This window comes from Rattus norvegicus, chromosome 15 (genome assembly GCF_021556685.1).
Source record: "Rattus norvegicus strain SHRSP/BbbUtx chromosome 15, alternate assembly SHRSP_T2T, whole genome shotgun sequence".
Classification (NCBI taxonomy): Eukaryota; Metazoa; Chordata; class Mammalia; order Rodentia; family Muridae; genus Rattus; species Rattus norvegicus.
The window spans coordinates 35,246,935-35,267,979 of NC_141548.1; the positions used below are offsets into that span (position 1 = coordinate 35,246,935).

General features: G+C 46.8%; 1 protein-coding gene across 1 annotated transcript in view; it reads right to left on the minus strand.

Moving 5' to 3' along the window:
- The window catches only part of Cryl1 (crystallin, lambda 1), a 118,955-nt gene that overhangs the window by 85,514 nt on the left and 12,396 nt on the right, over window positions 1-21,045 (minus strand). Inside the window, exon 2 of the mRNA NM_175757.3 lies at window positions 17,715-17,822. Coding sequence (NP_786933.1) covers window positions 17,715-17,822 — 108 coding nt within the window. The remainder of the gene's footprint in view (window positions 1-17,714; window positions 17,823-21,045) is intronic.

The following is a 21,045-nucleotide window of genomic DNA, read 5'->3' on the forward strand; positions in this document are numbered from 1 at the left end:
TTTTATGAGCCCAAAGCAGGAAAACAAAATTTAAAAATGAAAAAGAAGAAAGAAAGAAAGAAAGAAAGAAAGAAAGAAAGAAAGAAAGAAAGAAAGAAAGAAAGAAAGAAAGCAGGCAAAAAAGATTCCATCAAATTAAAAGCATCTCCAGGGGAAAGAGTCAACGGACGAAAGAGACAACCTGCAGAAAGGGGCGAAATCTGAAGGATTGATACCTAGAAGACATGAGGAACTCAAAAACCTAACAATGCTAGAAATCCAGTTCCAAAATGGGCGAACGGGGCCATGGTGCACAGCATTTGCAAGGTCTGGGGCTCCACTTCAAGCACCACAGAGAACAATGGCCCATGGCCTGGAGAGAGAGAAGTACACATGGTCCAGGAGCATAGGAGAGGAAAGTTCATCATGTCTTAGCTAGGTTTCCTTTGCTGCAATCTGGAGAGGAAATGGATCTACTTTGCTTATAGTTCCCTATTACACCTCACAGACCGCCATCAAAGGAACTCAGGGCAGGACTGAAGGAGCCATGGAAAACACTGCTTGCTCACCATGGCTTGCTCAGCCTGCTCTCCTGCAGCACCCAGGGTCTTCCACATCAATCGTTAATTAGGAATCGTTAATTAGGAAATGCACCTAGCTTGCCTACATCTAATCTGTTGACGACATTCCCAGTTGGTGCTGTTCTTCCAAATAGATCAAGTCTGTGTTGAGTTGACAAAGACAGCACACTGCCATTAACTACTCGTTCTTTTGCAGTCCGCTCAAACGTCTACGTCAGGGCACTCACTCTGTAAAGTATCACTTTCAAGTCCAGCGTTCCCAGACACGGCACACATTAGGCGCATGCATATATTTATATGATATATTTTTATCCTACTACCATGAACTACACTTGGCTCCTGCCCATGTGCATAGAGAAGTGCTTACTGTGCCAAGGCCACCTGTGTTCTTCTGAAGCCTGGCCTTGCCATCTGAGAAGGGGGGGGGGCTCTGAGAATCTAGGTCGGTGATGGACAATTGTCTGGCGAGTGTGGGAAAGCCTTTAGTTCAAACCCTCTCACAGAAAACAGTCACCTCAAAAGCATAGCAAACCTCCCACCTCAGCTTGGGATTACAACGTAAGGCACCTCAGCTGACACCTGGCTCTCTCTCTCTTCGGCTGCAGTGCACACAGACACTCCTCCTCACCCTTCTTCCTATGCTACTTGTCTCACCTTACAAGTCCTCCCCGGCAAGATTTACGTACAGCAGTGAAGATGTGAGGTGTCCACATACTAAGGATGAGAGAGAAATGTGCCACACACCCCCTTGCTGTGCTCAAGCAGTGTCCCTGACTGTGTACACACACCCTTCCCTGACTGTGTGCACACACACCCTCCCATACTGTACACACACACCCTCCCTTACTATGCACACATACCCTCCCTAGCTGTGCACACACACCCTCCCTTACTGTGCACACACACCCTCCCTTGCTGTGTACACACATCCTCCCTTGCTGTGTACACACATCCTCCCTGACTGTGCACACATTCCCTTCCTTGCTATGTACACACATCCTCCCTCACTGTTCACACATACCCTCTCTTGCTGTGCACACACATCCTCCCTAGCTGTGCACACACACCCTCCCTTACTGTGCACACAAACCCTGCCTTGCTGTGCACACACACCCTCCCTTGCTGTGCACACACACCCTCCCTTGCTGTGTACACACATCCTTCCTTACAGTGCACACAACTCTCCCTAGCTGTGCACCTGCACCCTCCCTTGCTGTGCACACACATCCTCCCTCAATGCACACACCTCCACACTCTGGGTACCAAGCTTGTACTTGGAATACAAGGTTCCCATTTTCCCTCCAGGTTTTCCCCCACTCTGCCTTGCAGACCCACTGTTTCTTTCAGGATGTCATTATCACGATGGTGACTTTCTCAATGTGGATATGACACCTGGAAGAACAATTTCAAAAGTGAAAAGTCTCCTTTGGCTCAGTGTTAAAAGTGTCAGCCAATCAGAGCAGAGCTGCATGGAAGGGACAACAGTTCACATCCTGCTGCTGAGAAGCAGAAAAGAAGGGACAAGATACAAAGTATTCCCAGACACCAGGTGCATGGGGCGCACTTTAACCCTGAGTGCTCAGGAGGCAGAAGCAGGCAGACTTCTGTCAGTTGGAAGACAGTCAAGGCTACACAAGGAAACCCTGTCTTATGTGTGTGTGTGTGTGTGTGTGTGTGTGTGTGTGTGTGTGTGTCTGTGTCTGTGTGTGTCTGTGTGTGTCTGTGTGTGTCTGTGTGTGTCTGTGTCTGTCTGTGTGTGTCTGTGTCTGTCTGTGTCTGTCTGTGTCTGTCTGTGTCTGTCTGTGTCTGTCTGTGTCTGTCTGTGTCTGTCTGTGTCTGTCTGTGTCTGTCTCTGTGTCTGTGTCTGTCTGTGTCTGTGTGTGTATGTACATTTTTGTGTGTATATATGTAGGACTGAGACCACACCAGATCCTTCCCCACACCCATTCTCATAAATTTGTTTTTCCCACTCAGTTTATAGAACCCATCTTTATGAAAGTTGTCAACATGTACTTTACAAAGAGTTTCTATGTAGCCACATCTGATGTTTATTTAGCTTATTTTGGGCTTTATTGTGCACACAGGATTATCACAAAGAAACTTTTACCAAATCGTGCCTAAAATCAATTACTGGGTGTCAGACTCCCAAAGTTTGAAACAATACAACTGAATACTTAGTCATGTTGAACGGAACTGCTTTCTTGCCTCCTGCAGATTGTCACTCTGTGGTAATGTCAAAGACCCCTGAATATCTGTATGTGTTTGTGTGTGTGGTGGTTTAAATAGGAATGGCCCTCACAGACTCCTGTGTTTGAATACTTGGCCATAGGAAGTGGCACAACTAGGAAGTGTGGCTTTGTTAGAAGAAGTGTGTCACTATGGGAGCAAGTTTAAGGTCTCCTATGCTCATGCTAGGCATAGCGTGGCACACGGTCCTCTTCTGCTGTCTTTGGATCAAGATGTTGAACTCTCAGCTCCTTTTCCAGCACCTGCACGATGCCATGATGATGATGATGGACTGAACCTCTGAAACTGTAAGCCCTCCACAAATAAATGCCTTCCTTTATAAGCGTCACTGTGGTCACGGCGTCTCTTCACAGCAATAGAAACTCTAACTTAGTGTGTGTATATGCTCATGCTCATGTATCTGTTTGTATGTGTGTGTATTTGTCCGTGCCCATGTCAGTGTATATGTGCATGCCCAGAGAAACATCCCCAGTTACCTGTCTCCTTCAGCTAAGCTTTGCTTCCTAGAGTTTCCTAAACTTCTCAAAATGGTACCACCAGATGGGAACCAAATATCCAAAACACTAGTCTGTGGAGGGCACTTCATACTCAAAGCATAACAGTCACCAGCAGACGAGCCTTGCTGCATCCATGGGTTATGCCTCACTACCAAGGCTGTAGTCTACAACCTAGACAGCTCTCCTGAGCTCTGCACAAGATGAAGGACTACCTTTTCTTAACAGGGCTTCCTCTTTTCTGCCTGATCTGAGAAACCAAACCACCAAATCTTCGACCCAAGAAATATCATGTGATCCTTGGTGAAGTTACTGGTCCAGCTTCCTGCAAATGAAGTGTCCCACAACCTTAAGCCTCAGGAAACTTCACCTTAAGAAGACCCTTCCTACTCTCCAAGGTTCACATCATAGCCCATATAGCTATCGCCCAGAATAAAATGTATGCACACAGGCTGCCTCATTGACTATTGGCTAAGAGAGGTGTTTTCTAAAAAAGCTATAACACTGAAGAACCATAGCACTGGAATCTTCGAAAGAGACTTCCTCCCCCCACACTCACTGCCAGACCAGGGTCCTGCTGACCCACCCGTTCAGGTTGTCCCTTCACCCTTCCCCACCCAGTATGCGCATCAGGGTCCCAACATCCCAAGGGAAGTGCAGACCATAGAACCTGGCTCTGCTCCATCCTCCCCCACCTGGTGTGTGGCAGCGCCTGAACAACTAAGGGAAGAAATGAAAAATGGAACCACATCCATGGTCAGGGATAAGTTGAGAACTGACCCAAAGGCAGATCTTACGGGCTGCTCCTCTTAAGGGAACCCATGCCAAACGCCAACTAAGCAGTTTGCATTGAAACCCACCCAGGGAACACAGGACAGGAGCAGCAGAGAGAGCCAGCCACAGGGAGTCCCATGATGGTGAACTTCGGGAAAAGTCCTGCTCAGTGAGACCACCGGCTTAAAAGTGGCATGTATTACCAGAGTGGCCATTGGACAGTGCAGGTCAGGTGTCCCTGAACAATGTCCCATTGCTGCCACAGTGATGCATCTGCACAGACTGCTTCCTGTCCCCTCCCCTCTCGCAGTCTTACATTCAGCCCTTCCAGGTAGAGGAAATCGGGGCACCTCCGGCACCTCTCTTCTCTGTCACCTCAAAGAGCCCTGTGTCTGTTTTGCCTGGAGATTAGGCAGGCCTCCTGGCTGTGGGGATGCACGGCATATCTGAATTATTCAGTGTCGAGTTAGCAATATGATTTGTGCAAATTTGGTCTGTAGCAATATCTAAAGAGTCCAAAGCTGGACAAAGCCAGCACATAACCCAGAAATACAACCAGAATAAAAACTATTCATACATCGGAAGAGCTGTGGAGAACTACCAAACAGAAACTCATTTTGCTCAGTTAAAAGTATCTGAAATACTGAGCTTGGGTGTAGCTCCGTGGTAGCCTAGCATGCACGAACCCTGGGTTTAATCCCCAGCACAACGTGAACAGGATGTAGTAGACAGCCCTGTGATCCCAGCACATAGGAAGGGAAGCCAGGGGGATCAGAAGTTCAAGATGATTGTCAGCTACATAGTAAGTTTGAGTCAGCCTGGGATTATGAGATCCTGACCAAAAAAAAATTTAATTTAAAAATTAAGTATCTGACATTGCAGATGAATGGGTGAGAGATTTAATATGGCTACTGTCACTTTTCCATATTATTTTATTTTATTTTATTTTATTTTATTTTATTTTGTTAGAGCAATAGTAGGATGAGGTAGGAGGGCATCCCTTCCCTTGAGGTACCAGCCATAAATGGATATAGTATGGAACTGAGTCTATTTAGAACATGGGAAGTGGCGTTGGGAAGGGGGTAGAGTCAGAGAGAGGGAGGGAGGGAGAGGGAAGGAGGGAAGGAGGAGGCTGGCCAGGAACATGTGGAGAGGGGGAGGGGAAAGGGGAGAAAGGAGTGAGAGACCGGAGGGGCAGAGAATAAGAGAGTAAGATAGTAAGAGAGGTGATTTTATTTTCAAAATTCAAGAAATAGGCCAGGTTAACCCCAGCACTTGGGAGGCAGAGGCGGGCAGATCTCTGCGAGTTCAAGACTACCCTGGTCTATATAGTGAGTTCCAGGACACCCAGGGCTACATAGTAGGCCTTGTCTCACAATTGAAGAAGGAGGAAGAATAGCAAACATCCCACTGCCTACTGCCCATCCCAACTGCCACTGATTTATCAATCCTGCTGTTTGCTTTTCTCACGTGATTACAACAGAACCTGCTCTGAGTCATGGCCCCGCCTCATGGCCCCACCTCACACAACCCAGCCTCTGCTGCACTGACAGCGTCTTAGATTACTGGTTTATTTTACAGTTCTGAGACGAGAACCTAGGGCCTCCTGTGTGCTAGGCAAAGCTATACACCACAGCAATGCATGGCACCTCAGAGGGCTCAAGCCATTCATCTCATCCTGTAAGCATTAGGTGTATCAAATATGCTCAAAGGCTTCTTCCTCAAGCTTCTGAAGGCCGACCATATGTCTTCAAATCTTTTCATCAACCCAAGCCAATGTACACCCTTTCTTCCAAAAGCACTGGATCCCATTAGGTAAGAAACAGAGATGGGTGGTAGTGGCAGTGGCAGGGGTGCACATCTTTAATCCCAGCACTCGGAAGGCTGAGGCAGGTGAGTTTGAGGCCAGCCTGGTGGGACTGGAGAGATGGCTCAGTGGCTAAGAACACTGACTGCTCTTCCGGAGGTCCTGAGTTCAATTCCCAGCAACCATCTGTAATGGGATCTGATGCCCTCTTCTGGTGTGTCTGAAGAGAGAGAGTGACCTTGTACGCACATTTATAAAATAAATATTAAAAAAATATATCATCTGGGATTTGAGGCCAGTCTGGTCTACAGATGGATTTCCAGGACAGTCAGGGCTACACAGAGAAACCCTGTCATTGAAAAAAAGAGAGAAAGGAACAAAAGAAAGGAAGGAAGGAAGAAAGAAAGAAGAGAGAGGAGAGAGGGAGAGAGAGGAGGGAGGGAGGGAAGGGGGAGGGAGGGAAGGGGGAGGGAGGGAGGGAAGGGGGAGGGAGGGAGGGAAGGAGGAATGAAAGGAAGAGGGAGGGGATACGAGTCCCTCTTCTGCACTCCTCTGGGAGATGTCTCCTCTAGGGAGCAAAAAGACATCAAGAAACACCACAGCCCTGCAGATCAGACCCAGGAAGATGAATCTACAGAAATGTTTCAGCTGCAAGGCCCTTCCTCCCTGGACGGACACGGACAAATTCCAGCACCCGGGAGGCAGGTGGCCACACCTCAGCCCACTGCTGGGAGAGGACAGTGAGAAGTTTGGAGAGGGTCTCAGAACACCATGCAGGTCCCCGTGTCCTCTCTAAGCTCACGACTCTGATGCCATTCCCCAAACCTGGCCATTTGCCAGTGTCCCCTTCATTCGAATTAGTTCTAGGTTTTTGTTGAATATCCTGGAATAACGTTTTGTCTTCTGCTTTGTAGAGAATGTATATAATCGTCTGAGACAATGCGACCATCACGGGGATCCTACCTGTATTTTTATTAATGCACATTAACTGTACATATGAGGGTGGGTGTAACACTTGCAAACATACACCGTATCCAGTCCAACCTTTCCCACCCAGTCCCCCACCACCACCTGTAGTAATCACTGCTCTGCATTCGGACCGTTTCAGCTTCCACATGTGAGAGAGCATGTGGTGCCCGTTAGCCTTTCTATGACGGGTTTATGTCACGCAATACAATGGTAGTACTTCCTTCTTCTCTATAACTGTATAACTCTGAGTGTGCACATACATTTCCCTTAGGCACTCATTATTTTGTGTGCACCTACACAGATTCCGTAACTTAATTACTGAGCATGGTGCCACAGGAAACATGGCAAGCAGGTATCTCCTGGTTGTGCCGACTTCATTTCCTTTGGCTATGTTCTGAGAATCAGGATACCTGGTTCGTATATGGTAGACCTCCAAAGCCTTTTTCAAAAACTGTATTAATTTACATTTGCTCTGACAGTGTGTGAGTCCCTTTCCCCTTATGCTCCAGCCTCCACTACTGCTTGCTTGCTTGTTTGTAATATTACTCTAACTGGGATTAAACCCACACATCTACAGGGCCACCCTAAGTGTTAATAAGGACTGCAATATACAGATTCTACCACTAGATGTCAGGCTGACACTATGATGCAGAATAAAAATATTTGCCCGCCAATCCTGTGGTGTGGGACCAGCCCTTGGAAACCAGAGGTAGGATTAGTTCAGGGGCATCCTCAGGTACACAGCAAGTTTGAGGCCTGCCTGAAACACAGCAGATTGTCTCAAAACCTGAAAACTTAGAAGGGAAAAAAGGTATGTAAACAATTATCAATATAAGGTGAAATAAGGGTGGATTTTTAAAACTTAAAATCTTTTTTATTTACATATATTTACTTATTTATTCATTCATCTGGTATGTGTACATACTTGTATGTTCATGTGGGCATATACATACATGCCATAGTGCATGTATGCCCCATCAGGGCATAGGGAGGTCAGAAGACAGCTTGCCAAAAATCTGTTCTTCCTGTCCCCATGAGAGTCATGGGAATCGAACTAGGCTGGTCAGCCTCGGCAGCACCTTAACCCACTGAGCCATCGCACTGTTTTAGACGTTGTATTAAAAGTCATCAAGGAGGGTTGGGGATTTAGCTCAGTGGTAGAGCGCTTGCCTAGCAAGCGCAAGGCACTGGGTTCGGTCCCCAGTTCCAAAAAAAGAAAAAAAAAAAAAAAAAGTCATCAACGAGGGCTGGGTGGTAGTTGCGCACTGGGGAGGCAGAGGTGGGAAGATCTCTCTGAATTCAAGGGCAGCTGAGACTACAAAAGCAAGTTCCAGGACAGCCAGGGCAACAAGGAGAGACCCTGTCTTGACCAACAAAGAAGCAAACCATCAACTAGGGCCTTAATCATAGCATTTAGAAGGCGGAAGCAGGCAGATTTCTGTGAGTTCCAGGCCAGCCTGGCCTATGTGGCAAGTTCCAGGCCAGCCTGCTCTACACGGTGACGTTTTTCTCAAACAAACAAAAAACACCCGTCTAAATAGATGAGGACAATAGGAAGCTGGAGCCCTGGCCTGCTGATCAATAGGAAGAAGTGTGGGTGCTATGGGCCTGACAATCAATCCCTTAAAAATTAAATACAAGAGGCACATCAGACTTCTTTGCCAGCACACTGCTTTCTAAACCCTCTAGGGCCTTCCATCAAAGACTCTCTGCAGTTTTCCAAGGATCCTCCACTCAGTAGTCACACCTGCTATCCACCCAGCCAGCTCTGGGAGTGCAGAACCCTCTCTGCGAGGCACTAAGCTTGAATGTGCTGCCAAACGATAGGAAAAAGCCTCCAGCTGCTCACAAAAGTCGGTGGGTCTGACTGACAGGCAGGAATGGGTCTTCTCACCTCCACTCTTCTCTCTTGGACTCTGAAAAGAGTCCTCCTTAGAGGGCAGTATAACCTCTGGAACTCAGAGGCCAGGAAAACAGGAGAGCTCTGCCTAAGTCCTAGGATACTCAATTTCACCAAAATGTACAGTGTCACGTCCAGAGTCGGCCTGCCCATGAAAGTGGCACTTGGTAGTCAGTCAGACTTCCTACACAGGGAGACTGCTCCAGTTTGGATATGTCCCACAAGGTCCATAGGAAGGTGGTGGGACCTTTAGTAGGCATGGCCTCCTAGGCAGTGAGGTCACACGCGTATGAAGTGATGAGTACAGGTTTCACAGGAATGGGCCAGTTTAGGCGAGAGCAAGTTATAAAAAGAACAAGCTCGCCCCTCCCTGGTTCCCGTCTTCCAACTGGCATACCACCCCCTCCTCTTCCCAAGTCTTCCTGCTGTGTGATGCACTTGTGACGTAGCAAAGGGCCCTTGCCAGAGCCTGAATGAATAGAGCAGCCCAGTGCTGGGTCTTCAGCATTCAGAGTGGGAGATGGTGAGTCTCTTCTCTTTATAACACAGACAGCCTCTAGTGTTTTGTCACAGCAATGTGAATCAAAATGGTGAGGCAAGCGTCACATCATTCCTTTTGAAATCTATTTTTAAAAGCTGACTTTCTGGGGTTGGGGATTTAGCTCAGTGGTAGAGCGCTTGCCTAGCAAGCACAAGGCCCTGGGTTCGGTCCCCAGCTCCGAAAAAAAAGATTCTAACCTTTAAAGATTTGTTTATTTATGTATGAGTGTTCTATATGCAATACACGTGCATGCCAGAAGAGGGCATCGGATCTCACTTCAGATGGTTGTGAGCCACCCTGTGGTTGCTGGGAATTGAACTCAGGACCTCTGAAGAGCAGTCAGTCCTCTTAACCACTGAGCCATCTCTCCAGCCCCAATTTTCTAATTCTTGCCTGTGCATCTATGCAGGTGTGTGAAGGCCAGAGAGAGTGATAGTATACTTCCTCCCCGCCCCCCAATCTGCCTTATTTCTTCAAAAGCAGGGTCTAGAGCTCAGTTTTTCAACTATGCTAGCAAGCCCCTGCAGTCCTGTCTCTACACCATGGCGTGAAGGCAGCAGATGTGTTCTCCATGCTCGTTGTATGGGAGCTACAACGGGGCAGCGAGCTCTCTTAACCATGAATCCATCTCTCTGGCCTCAAGTCACATTTTTTTTTTAAACACTGTATCTTTTGGTATACCCAGGCTGTCCTGCACTCGTGTAGACCAGGCTAACCTCAAACTCAGAGATGCACCTTCCTCCACTCCCCCCCCCCAAGCACTGGGATTAAATGTGTGCAGTAGCATCCCAACCCCAGCTCATTAGTAAACACCAGAACCCACATCTTTCACACCGTCTAAGCCCCTTCAGCCACACCCACATGTCCATTCCCGAGGACGCAGTGTTGAACAGGAGCCCTGCCCTCAGGATGTACAGAGACAGTCACTTGCTTATAGGCCTACCGTCTAGAGCAAGTCCCACAGTATTCTGACTCCTCCTCAGCCTTTCAGAGGTCCAATCCTCACATGCCAATCAGATCCACTAAAGCTATTTCGGTTTGGGTAGGAAAACAAATAAAGGAAATGAAGCAATTGTTTGGACTACCATGGTGACAGCCAAGTAACAGCAGAATCTGTGAACACCCAGATAAGTGGGGTAAACGACCCAGCTGAAGCCACAGCCTGGGACTGTGAACTGAACACCGCCGGGCCTAGACTGCTCCCCGACCTGTACCCAGTGTATCCTTCTAGGTAGTTAGACTGCATCTGCCTCTCCACTGACTTAAGTTTTACTATTCATCAATAAAATTAGATATGTCATCCCACCATGAATGCATCTATGATGTCTGACACTTATGCTTTTTTAAAACCATATATACTTGGGCACATGGCTTTAGTCACAGTGCTTGGGAGGCAGAGGCAGGCCAACCTCTGTGAGTTTGAGTCTAGCCTGGTCTATACAGAGCAAGTTCTAGGACAGCCAGGGCTACACAGAGAAACCCTGTCTCAAAAAAAGCCACCCCCCCTACACATACATACATACATATACACACACACACACACACACACACACACACACACACACACACACTTTTTAAACTACATTTATACTTACACTTTCTGATGTTTTTGTGTATAGACAACCTATAGAAATACAGTACCTTTTTTTCTGTCACATAATGCTATTCTCTCTGCTTCCTTACAGTTTTACCTTCAAAAAAATCTATGTTCAAATCTCTCCTTCCCTTCACTCACAATCTGCAAGCTGAGCAGTCCCAGCCCCACAGCAGCCTCGCAGTACTCCTCTGTCTCTGTCTGTTTCTCCTAACGGGGGAGCAGCACTTTCGGCTTTGCGAGCATAGGGTGTATGCGAGCATAGCACAACAATAGACACACATGGGGTGAGGCTATGTGCTGTAGGACACCATCTGGTTACAGAATGTCCTTGTCCCTGCATAGCATGGATTAGGGCAATGAGAGGTCCCCTGGCAGCACAAGACCAGCAGTCCGGAGCCCTGAAGTCAGTGGTTGCTGACCACAGAAACCCAGCCAAGGTAGCCATCGTAGCTCCACCTGTCCATCACGGTCCCTGGGTCGGCCATTTTGGCGGGGTTCTTTTCTTTTTATTTTTTAAACGTGACCGTTTTGTTTTTAAAAAATCAGTATTTTATTTTTGTTTGGTTTTAACTTTTCGTTTATTCTTTGTGAGTTTCACGTCACCCACCCCAATCCCATTCATCACCCAGTCCCTCCATATCTGTCTTCTGCCCTTGCAACCTCCCCACCTAAAAGAAAATAAAAATCAAACAAACGAAATTAACAACGCATAGGCAACATCTCATGGTAGAAGCCGCAGTGTGTCACGGTGTGTCCCACAGTACACAACTCTGCCCACACATCGTCACTTGTAAATGTTTGCTACAATCAGTCATTGGTCTGGTTCAAGGCCACTGGCTTCTGCTACACCATCAATACTGTATCCTATTGTTGACCTATGTCATGGAGACCCTGCAGCTTTGGATCTGCAGGACCAGCCCCTTCACATGCTCCAGCAGTTCAAAGATGGGGTAGATGTTGGGGTTGGCTAACTCAAAACCCTGGATCTAGGTCTGGGTGGGTAGCTGAGTCAGTCCGCCTGGCAGCTCTCCCGAGCCCAAACTACCAGGGCGAGCTCTCCATCGCTGCCCCAGCTAGCTCACCCAACACCACAGCTGGCAAGGGGGAGGGTCAGCTCTCTTGAATCCACTTAGCAGGGCTTTCTAAAACAGCAACCAGTCAGACCCTGCCATTTGGGAGCTGCTGGTCTAAGCTCTGTGTAGCAGCTGGTGCTGGGGAGTTGCCCTGGAGTCTCAGTGAGCAAATGTGGAGGAAGGTTTCCCAACCCCAAGTGACAGCCTCTTGATGCTCAGTGCCTTCCAGGCTTCTGCTGAGTCATGGTTAGTAATGCCCCACTGGCCAGATCCAAGTCCACGGTCAGAGTCGAAAGCCACCTTGTACTGGGTTGACACACACGTGAATTCCCAGGGCTTGGGAGACTGAGGCCACCCTGGACCACACAGTGAGACTCTGCCTCAAAACAAAACATGAAGTACATCGCAAGGGGCCAACATAGAATGCTTGCTTGCCTCACATGCATGAGCCCCAGGTTCAATTCCCAGGACTTCAAAACAACAAAGAACAGAGTGTGGGGTGTCATCAAACCAGATAACTTATGGTCCACTCTTCCAGAGAATGGTTTTGTATTGTTATTCTACTTAATGACAGTGTCTTATGAACTCCTGATCTCCTGCCTCCTCCCACATACTGGGATTACAAACCTGGACCACCACACCACACCCACTACTCCAGCTGTTACGGCCTAAGGTGTTTGAGCAAACCAAAACTCAGTTCCCAAGCAGAACAGACAAGAATCCAGACGGAAACGGGGTTTAAGATGAAGCTTAGGCCAGGGCAGAAAGGAGGCTGGAAAGGTAAAAACGGGAGATTGGGGTCACCTGCAGGGCATGAGTTTGGAAACATCAGCTATCTAGGAGCCAGAGGACAGGACAACTGCCTTGTTTCAGAGATCACCTCCAGTAGTTTATTAACTCCTGAACCATCTGAAAAACTGAGGATTTTGTAGAAAGATATGAGTCCCAGTGACCAGAGAGTCGAGAAAGGCAGGTGACAAAGATGTTACCCAAAGACAGTGGTCACAGACCAGGACTTGAGCCACACAAGAGAGCCAGTTCACACCTGAGTTGGGGTGGGCAGTCACATGATGACCCCGGAGCCTGCACCAGGGTGTGCTGGACTCTGGAAGACTTAGAGAAATGCAACAAGCTATAAATCCTAAGAAGCAACACATCAGATCTACAGGCTTCATTGGTTCTTTGCTCACTGGGCTTCAGTTTACCTGCTCAAAGTGTTCCCTTCGCTCTGAAGAGCTTTGAGACCCAGCACCTGCCCAGCTCCAGGCAACACAAAGGAGAAGCATAGAGGTATGGGCAAGGCCTCTCCCCATTGGATGCTGCCCTCCACCTGAGCCAGGAACAAGTTTCTCACGTGCTTCCAGCTAGGAAAAGATTACTCTTGGGTGACTCTTTTCCATGTACTAAGAGCTCCTCTCACATGGTGTGAGGCATGATAATAACTTCTTTAATGCCTTGTTTCGGTTTGGGTTTTTTTGTTTGTTTGGTTTTTGTTTTGTTTTGTTTTGTTTTTTTTTAACCATGGTCTCATTCTGTGCCCCAGCATAACCTAAAATTTACAGCAATCCTCCTGCCTCAGCTTCCAAGTTCTGGGGCTACAGATGTGAGTCACTATGGCTGGCTTCTAATTTCTTAATGTTTTTTAAGTTCCTATTCTACATTTGTTTTCGCACTTTTCCAAATCAGTGTGTACTACTTCTACCGTTTAAGATTAGCTACAAAGAGTGGCAGTGCAACCTGTGATCCCAGTACTTTGTAGAAAGGAGTGGGAAGGTTGTAAACTCCAGGATAGCCTGGACTACACAGCAAGTTTAAGGTCAGTCTGAGAGCATAAACAGATACCATCTCCAAAAATAGAGGAAGCATAGTGCTCAGCAGCACTGCCCTAGGGTCAATCTAATATAGGTTGATTTTCCAAGACTATCTAAAATAGGTGTGTGTGTGTGTGTGTGTGTGTGTGTGTGTGTGTGTGTGTGTGTTATATGAGTATGTGATTGTGTGTGTGTATGTGTGTGTGTGATATGGGGTATATGTGTGATATGTCTGTATGTGTGTGTTTGTGAGTGTCTCTGGGTATGTGTGTGTGTGTGTGTGTGTGTGTGAGACAGAGAGAGAGAGAGAGAGAGAGAGAGAAGAGAGAGATGGGGTGTGATTGTGTGTGTGATGTGTCTGTATGTGTGTGTGATTATGTGTGTGATGTGTCTGTGTGTGTGTGTGGTATGGTGTGTCACTGTGTGTGTCTGATGTGCGTGTGTGGTTATGTGTATGTGGTGTGGGGTGTGATTGTGAGTGTATGATTGTGTGACCTGTGTGTTTTGTGAGTGTTGGTTCCTGAAGAGGCCAGAAGAGGGGTCGAGTGCCCTGGAGCTAGAGTTACAAGCTCTTGTCAGCTGCCTGAGATGGTCACTCTGAACACAGGTGTTCCTCAAGAACAGCAAGTGCTCTTAACCATAAGCCAGCTCACCAGGAACTGCTTGTAATTTCCTGCTGTAAAATTTTCAAAAACTTCAGAATAAAGCCATGCCCAGAGACACACTCTTGTGACCCCAGAATTGGGGTTAGGGATCAGAAAACCAGAAGCTCAAGACCTTCATGGGTATATAAAGAATTCAAGGCCAGCCTGGGCTACATGAGATCCTGTCTCAGAAAACAAAGACTTAGAATGTGGGGAGTAAGCCAAATCACAGGGTGGGACGAATGGCAGGAGAGGAGTCTGTGAAAAATATCAGAGCAAAAACAGCAAGAAAGAAAAGAAGTGCTGCTAGGAGAGTTCTCCTCTGAGGATCTAAGACACTGGGTATCTTGTCTTACTTCCATAAGTGGGGGTGAGGGATCTTAGGAGAAGAACTGTTTTGAGGCAAGCCTGGGCTACGTGGGTTCTAGGTCATCTAGAGATTATAAGGCCCCTCTAAAACCTACTAACACCTAAAACCTATTATATTACAGGCTCTGAGACAAGAAATGTCATCCTCAGTGGTTAACAGAGCTCGTGTGACATTGAAAAATGAGGACCACTGTAAATGAAATGGACAGATTGAACCGAATGGTGCCCCTACCTTCTGCGGTGATCACGCACCACAAAACTGTCAAGTAAACACCATAAACACCAAGGCCACAAATGACTCTCACCCATCATCTTTATGGCAGCATACTCTTGTACATTAGCTTTGGGCAGTTTCGGGTAACTTGCAGCCAACAGCAACACGAGGACAGCTCTCAAGTTAATGTCACTCAGCTCTGAGGCCACCAACCATGCACACAATCACCAAAAAACTAGTGACAAGCCTAGGCCTGCTGAAAAGCTATCACCATGTAACCACTGTACCAGGGGAGGAGACATTCTAGGCCAGGCGCGTGTGTTCCTACTCCCAACAATCAGACCATTGATACAATGTATCTCTAGGAGAGGAACGTTCCCTGGGAACCTCACACTGAGGCCAGCAAAGGGCTGAGGCTCTGATGCCTTGGGAGGAACTTGGCTCTCAGAAGTGATGTCATCATTCTGCTAGGTCATTAGGCCACCTTGTAGGACCAGAAGCTAGACAATAAAGGCTCAGTGATGGATGGGACCACACCTTGACCAGGACTGCTCAGTTCTGTATAACACTTTCCCTATGTTTAAACCTAAGCCTTATGTTAGGATCCCCAAAGACAGACATGCAGGTCGCTAGACTCTTTTATTTGTTCCTCTTCCCCATGTGGCCACACAGAATAAATCAATCTCCTTTCTCTGCTTTTCACTATAGCGTGTGTCTGTATTGCTGAGCCCGGCTTGTTGGGCAGCGGAGCCCAAGCTTTAATCCTAAAACCTCCAGTAATGGACAACGTTACCAGCTACCATTTCCAAAGCAAGGTCTGCAAAGCTCTAACATAAACTACTCAGTATGGGAATAGAAGGAGACTGAGAGAAAATATTGCTGCTTCTCCTGTCTGCAGGTTCTGCATCCTCAGGCCCACCCAACTGCAAATGGAAAATAACCAGAAAAAAATATTTTTCATCTGTAGAGAACAGGCACAGGCTGTTTTCTTGTCATTGTCCCTAAACAATGCATCGTGACTTCTGCCACAGCATTTCAGTGCACTGGGAATCAGGAGCCCATCTCGAGCTGATGGAAAGGCGTCAGGGGTAGGTAGGATCGATCTGGATACTATGCTACATTCCTACAGGGGACTTGGGCATCTGTAGGTTCTGGTGAGGAGAAATGTACTAATGTAGTTAAATATTCTCTGAAAAGTCACTTTACAAAGTCTTTACACGGGATTTTGAGCAAGAATTAGTATGCACCTGGGAGGCACCACAAATAAAAATCTTTAGGGTTCGCCTGTTAACCAGAAACATGTTTTTAGGTGAGCAGCTCACGCTCACACATACAGGACCTTGGATTCAGGCCTGAGCACCAAAGGAAGGACTGGAATATACAAATGGTGAAAAGTTATGGGGAAAGTTGACCTGTGTCACATGCCCTCAGCAGACCAAAACCAAGATGACACCATCAGACACATATTTCGACTCGCTAAGACCCAGAACACTGGCTGTACTTAATGCTGCCAGGGGTTCAGAGCGCCAAGAACCCCAACCTGTCCCTGGGAAGCCACAAACAGCGCAGCCACTCCGTAACTTAGTACCGTGGCTCGTTATAAAGCCAAATGTATTTTTGCCATTTAGTCCAGGAAGTCATGATCTTTGGTGTTTGTTCTAAGGAGCTGAACGAAGCCTGTCTACACTAGTCCACACGTGGAGAATGTTTTATAGCATCTTTATTTATATTTCCTAAAACTCACTTCCAGGAATGAATTAACAGTTCATCTGTCACTCTTCGGACTTTCCTTCATTCAGTGTTAAGATGTGGAAGGCCATTAAAATGTGGAGGACGCTTAAATGCACACTGCTAAGTGAAAGACGCCGCTTGGGAAAAGCTACAAACTCCCTGAGCCCGTATACAACAGCCTCAAAAGAGACTAATTATAGACACAGAAAATATCAGTGGTTGCCAGGGAGGGGTGACGAACAGGCAGAGCACAGAGCATTTTCAGGCATCAGAGCTATTTGGTATCGTCCGTTAACAGTGGACACATCCACATGAGAGCACAGACAGAAGACACAACACCAGGACAGAACCTCAATGTCAGCCAGTGGCTCTGGGTGACACTGATGTATCCAGGTAGTTTGATCTATTGTAACGAATTACCAGTGGGAGGGGAATGTTGAAGGTGGGAAGCACTGACTTTTGGGAAGTCCGGGGTATATAAGAAGCAGCCCAGTGGGGCTGGGGATTTAGCTCAGTGGTAGAGCGCTTACCTAGGAAGCGCAAGGCCCTGGGTTCGGTCCCCAGCTCCGAAAAAAAGAACCAAAAAAAAAAAAAAAAAAAAAAGAAGCAGCCCAGTTTTGCAATGAGTCTAACGCTTCTCTAAAAGCTTAAATCTAGGGCTGCCAGCATAACTGCCACCCTAACAGACATTTAAATATCTACCGAGTCTCCACAGGAGATTGAAGGCTAACATTCACATTTGGTTCCTCCAGTCCTCCCTCACTGGCCAGTGTAAGGCTCTCTTCACAATAGAGCCCTTCACAGGTCTAGATCCATGTTCTATGCCAGAGAACCTTAAACCTGGCTTTTACTGTCTCAGAGATACTGCAAAGGCTCCCATGAAAAAATGGGCAATTGCAGTCACAGCTGGGAGGGCGGGATGAGTGAGAGGAAGTGAGGAGAGCAGGGCTACCGCTCCCTGCAGACGCGTGGACCAGGCCTACCTGATGCTTTCCAGGGCGTTCGTTATCTGCTGTTGCTCAATGTCATAGAGTTTCACCTTGAAGCCTCCACTGGCAAACAGCATAGCCCAGCTCCGGCCAATGAGTCCACTAGGGAGAAAACCAGACAGGATGCAGGTCATTAATTCCGCCAATCACTCTTCATGTTCATAACGCAGCAATAAAAATTACACAACAAGAGTTTCTCTATGTAGCCCTGGCTGTCCTGTAACTCACTCATCCCATAGACCAGGCTGCCCCCGAGCTCAGAGATCCACCTGCCCCCGCCTCCCGAGTGTTGGGACCAAAGGTGTGCACCGCCACCACCCTGCCACAAGGTCCCACTCTTACAACATTTAATAAATATCTAAAAAGTTTGCATCTTGACCATGTTATCTCTTAAACCATTGCCTGCTTCTACCTGTACTGGGCACATACAGGGGCAAAGCTGACATCTGTATTGTACACAGAGATGTTCCTCGTTATTTTTCCTAAATGGTACAGTGTGGCACCTGTTTACACAGCCCTTATGTTGGATTGGTGGCACAAGAAATCTAAAAGAACCTAAAAGGAAGATGTGTGTCACCTCTGCAAATGCTACCACTTTCATTTACATAAGAGACTTGAACATCTATGTGGATACCCTCTGATGACCTTAGAACCCTTCACTCTGGAATACTGAGGGACAACTGCATCTTCCCTATCTACCCTCAGGATAATGGCTACCACCATCATCACATTTGATCATGGAATAAGTGCCCAACATTATTAGACACTTTGCTCTGTTAGTCTTTACAATAACCCTAGGAAGTAGATGCCATCAATTCCTCTTTTATACTTGAGGAAAGGACAGCATCAAGGGATTAGATTCAGGCTCGATGCTTGTGCTATGACTAGGAGATGAGGCCAAGAGTCTGACTCAAGAGCCCTTACTCTTTTTTTTAGGTTTTTGTCTTGTTTTTGTAAAGAAAAGTCGAGCTTTTTTTTTTTTCTTTTCTTTTCTTTTTTTCGGAGCTGGGGACCAAACCCAGGGCCTTGCGCTTGCTAGGCAAGCACTCTACCACTGAGCTAAATCCTCAACCCCTCGAGCTTTTATAAGACGTTTTTAATATGCACTCTAAGTATGTGGGTTAAGAAAGACACACCAGAGAGCATGCGCGTGAGCTTCCCTAAAAAGGGAAATCCCCAAGGTCTAACTTTGATTTTTCCTGCTTCCAGACAAGGTCTCCTGTAATAACCCAGGCTGGCCAGAGAGCTGAAGAAAACCTTGAACTGATTCCTTGGCTTCTACCTCTGGAACACTGGGACTTTAGGCATGTGCCACTACCCCAGTTTATACAGTGATGAAGAGCAAAGCCCCAGTTTCTTCTGTGCTGGGCTTCACTCTGCCAGGTGAGATTAGGCCAGAGCCAATGTACCCTGCATTTTACCCGCCCTTACAGACTTATTGTAGAAGACAAAAGGACAAAAAAGTCAGTTTCCAAAGGACTCAAAACAAAGTTATAAAGCACATCTGGGAGCATGGCACACATATAACAAGCCTCTTATCCCAGAAGTAGGGGTTCAAGAAAGAAAAGTCCTGAGTTCAGAGCCAGCATGGACTACATACAGGGTAAGATATGTATCCAAAGAAAGTCCAGAACACTCCCAGGGTCCAAACTGGCTTCTAATCCCATTATCCAATCAAAGGAAGCAGGACACTTTGGAGAAACGGATAGTTCTAGAACTGAGCAAGCTAGATAAAAGATGACCCTGGAGCATTCTACAGCACCAGAAAGCCAGTGCTGAAGGTGATGCCTGCCAGGCCTGGCATATCAAAGGGACACACAACGATTTACAGAGTGCTCAGTAGCAGAGCCAATAAAATCCAATTTTCACTACATAGAAATGAATAAATAAAATTACCCCGCAGAAGAATTCCAATAATTTTATGCAGCCATACCATTCCTAGAGAAATGTGGTCTCACTCTTTGAGGACTGCTCTTGGTTGTCAACTTGAATTTATCTAAAATAACTGAAACCCAAGCAGCTGGGTACGCCTGTGAGGACTTTCCCTTACTTGAATCACTTCAAGTGGGAACACCCACCTTTCATCCCGACCTCGGAGGTGGGAAAATCCACCTTTAATCTTGGTGCCCCTTCTGCTGGCAGCCCAAACAAAGGACACGGAAAAAGGAGGCATTGGCTCTTTGCCTGCTTGCCCTTACTACTCACTGCTAAGCCCATTCCTTCGCTGGCATTACAGCCTACTTCCTCAGGATCCTGGTGCGTACTGAAGACCAGCTGAGACATCCAGCCTCGTGGACAAACAACAACTAGACTCTTGGATGTTGCACTGGGAGACAGCCATTGTTGGACTAGCTGGACCTCAGCCCATAAGCCGCTCTAAAAAACTATATAGATATATAATATATATTTCCATATATAATATACAATATATACACAATATAATGTATATTCATTTGAGATACATACACACACATATACACACATACACACACACACACACACACACACACATATATATATATATATATATATATATATATATATTCATTCTATCAGATCTGAACTCTAATACACCTTCCATCTACCCCAAAATGTAGTTTAAGCAGAGCCACTCTCATAAGTACAGAAAGACAGGAAACGGGGAGTAATTCAGCCTTGGAGAAACCTGGCAAACACGACCTCAGCAGGTGTTCAAGGTCACTATCAATTTCGTTGAGTCATTCTGACTGTTCACTCCCCTGATATGCTGCGATGAGAATGGCCCCTGACCTCTGAGCGCTTCCCCCGTGGCCTCAGTCTAGTCAGGAGCAAAGTATAGGAGAATAAACAGAACTCGATTTCTTGCCAGGTGTCCTTCAAAACTGTCAAGGTCACCAAGAACAAGGAATGTCTCAGAAACGGTCACAACCTAGAGGCGTTGGTACAGAAACAACGAATGTCGTGGCCCCCTCGGCATAGGTGAGGAATTGGCTGCAGGCCTTCCTGCCCCTGTCCTAGTGGGTTCATTACCTAAAATAGCACAGCGTTTGCTCAGAACCTTCCTCCTACCTCTGAGGGTCCCACCTGGATCATCTTTAAACAACTTGCACAACTAACAATGAAAATACATTGTTTACATTCCTAACACTGCCACCCTTTAATACAGTTCCCCATGCTGTGGTGACCCAACCATAAAATTATTTAATTGCTACTTTGTAAGTATAATTTTGCAACTGTATAAGTTATAAGGTAAATATCTGTGTTTTCTGATGGTCTTAGGCAACCCCTGTGAAAGAGTCACTCAACCCCAAAGCGGTGGAGACCCGTAAGTTCAGAACCACAGGAA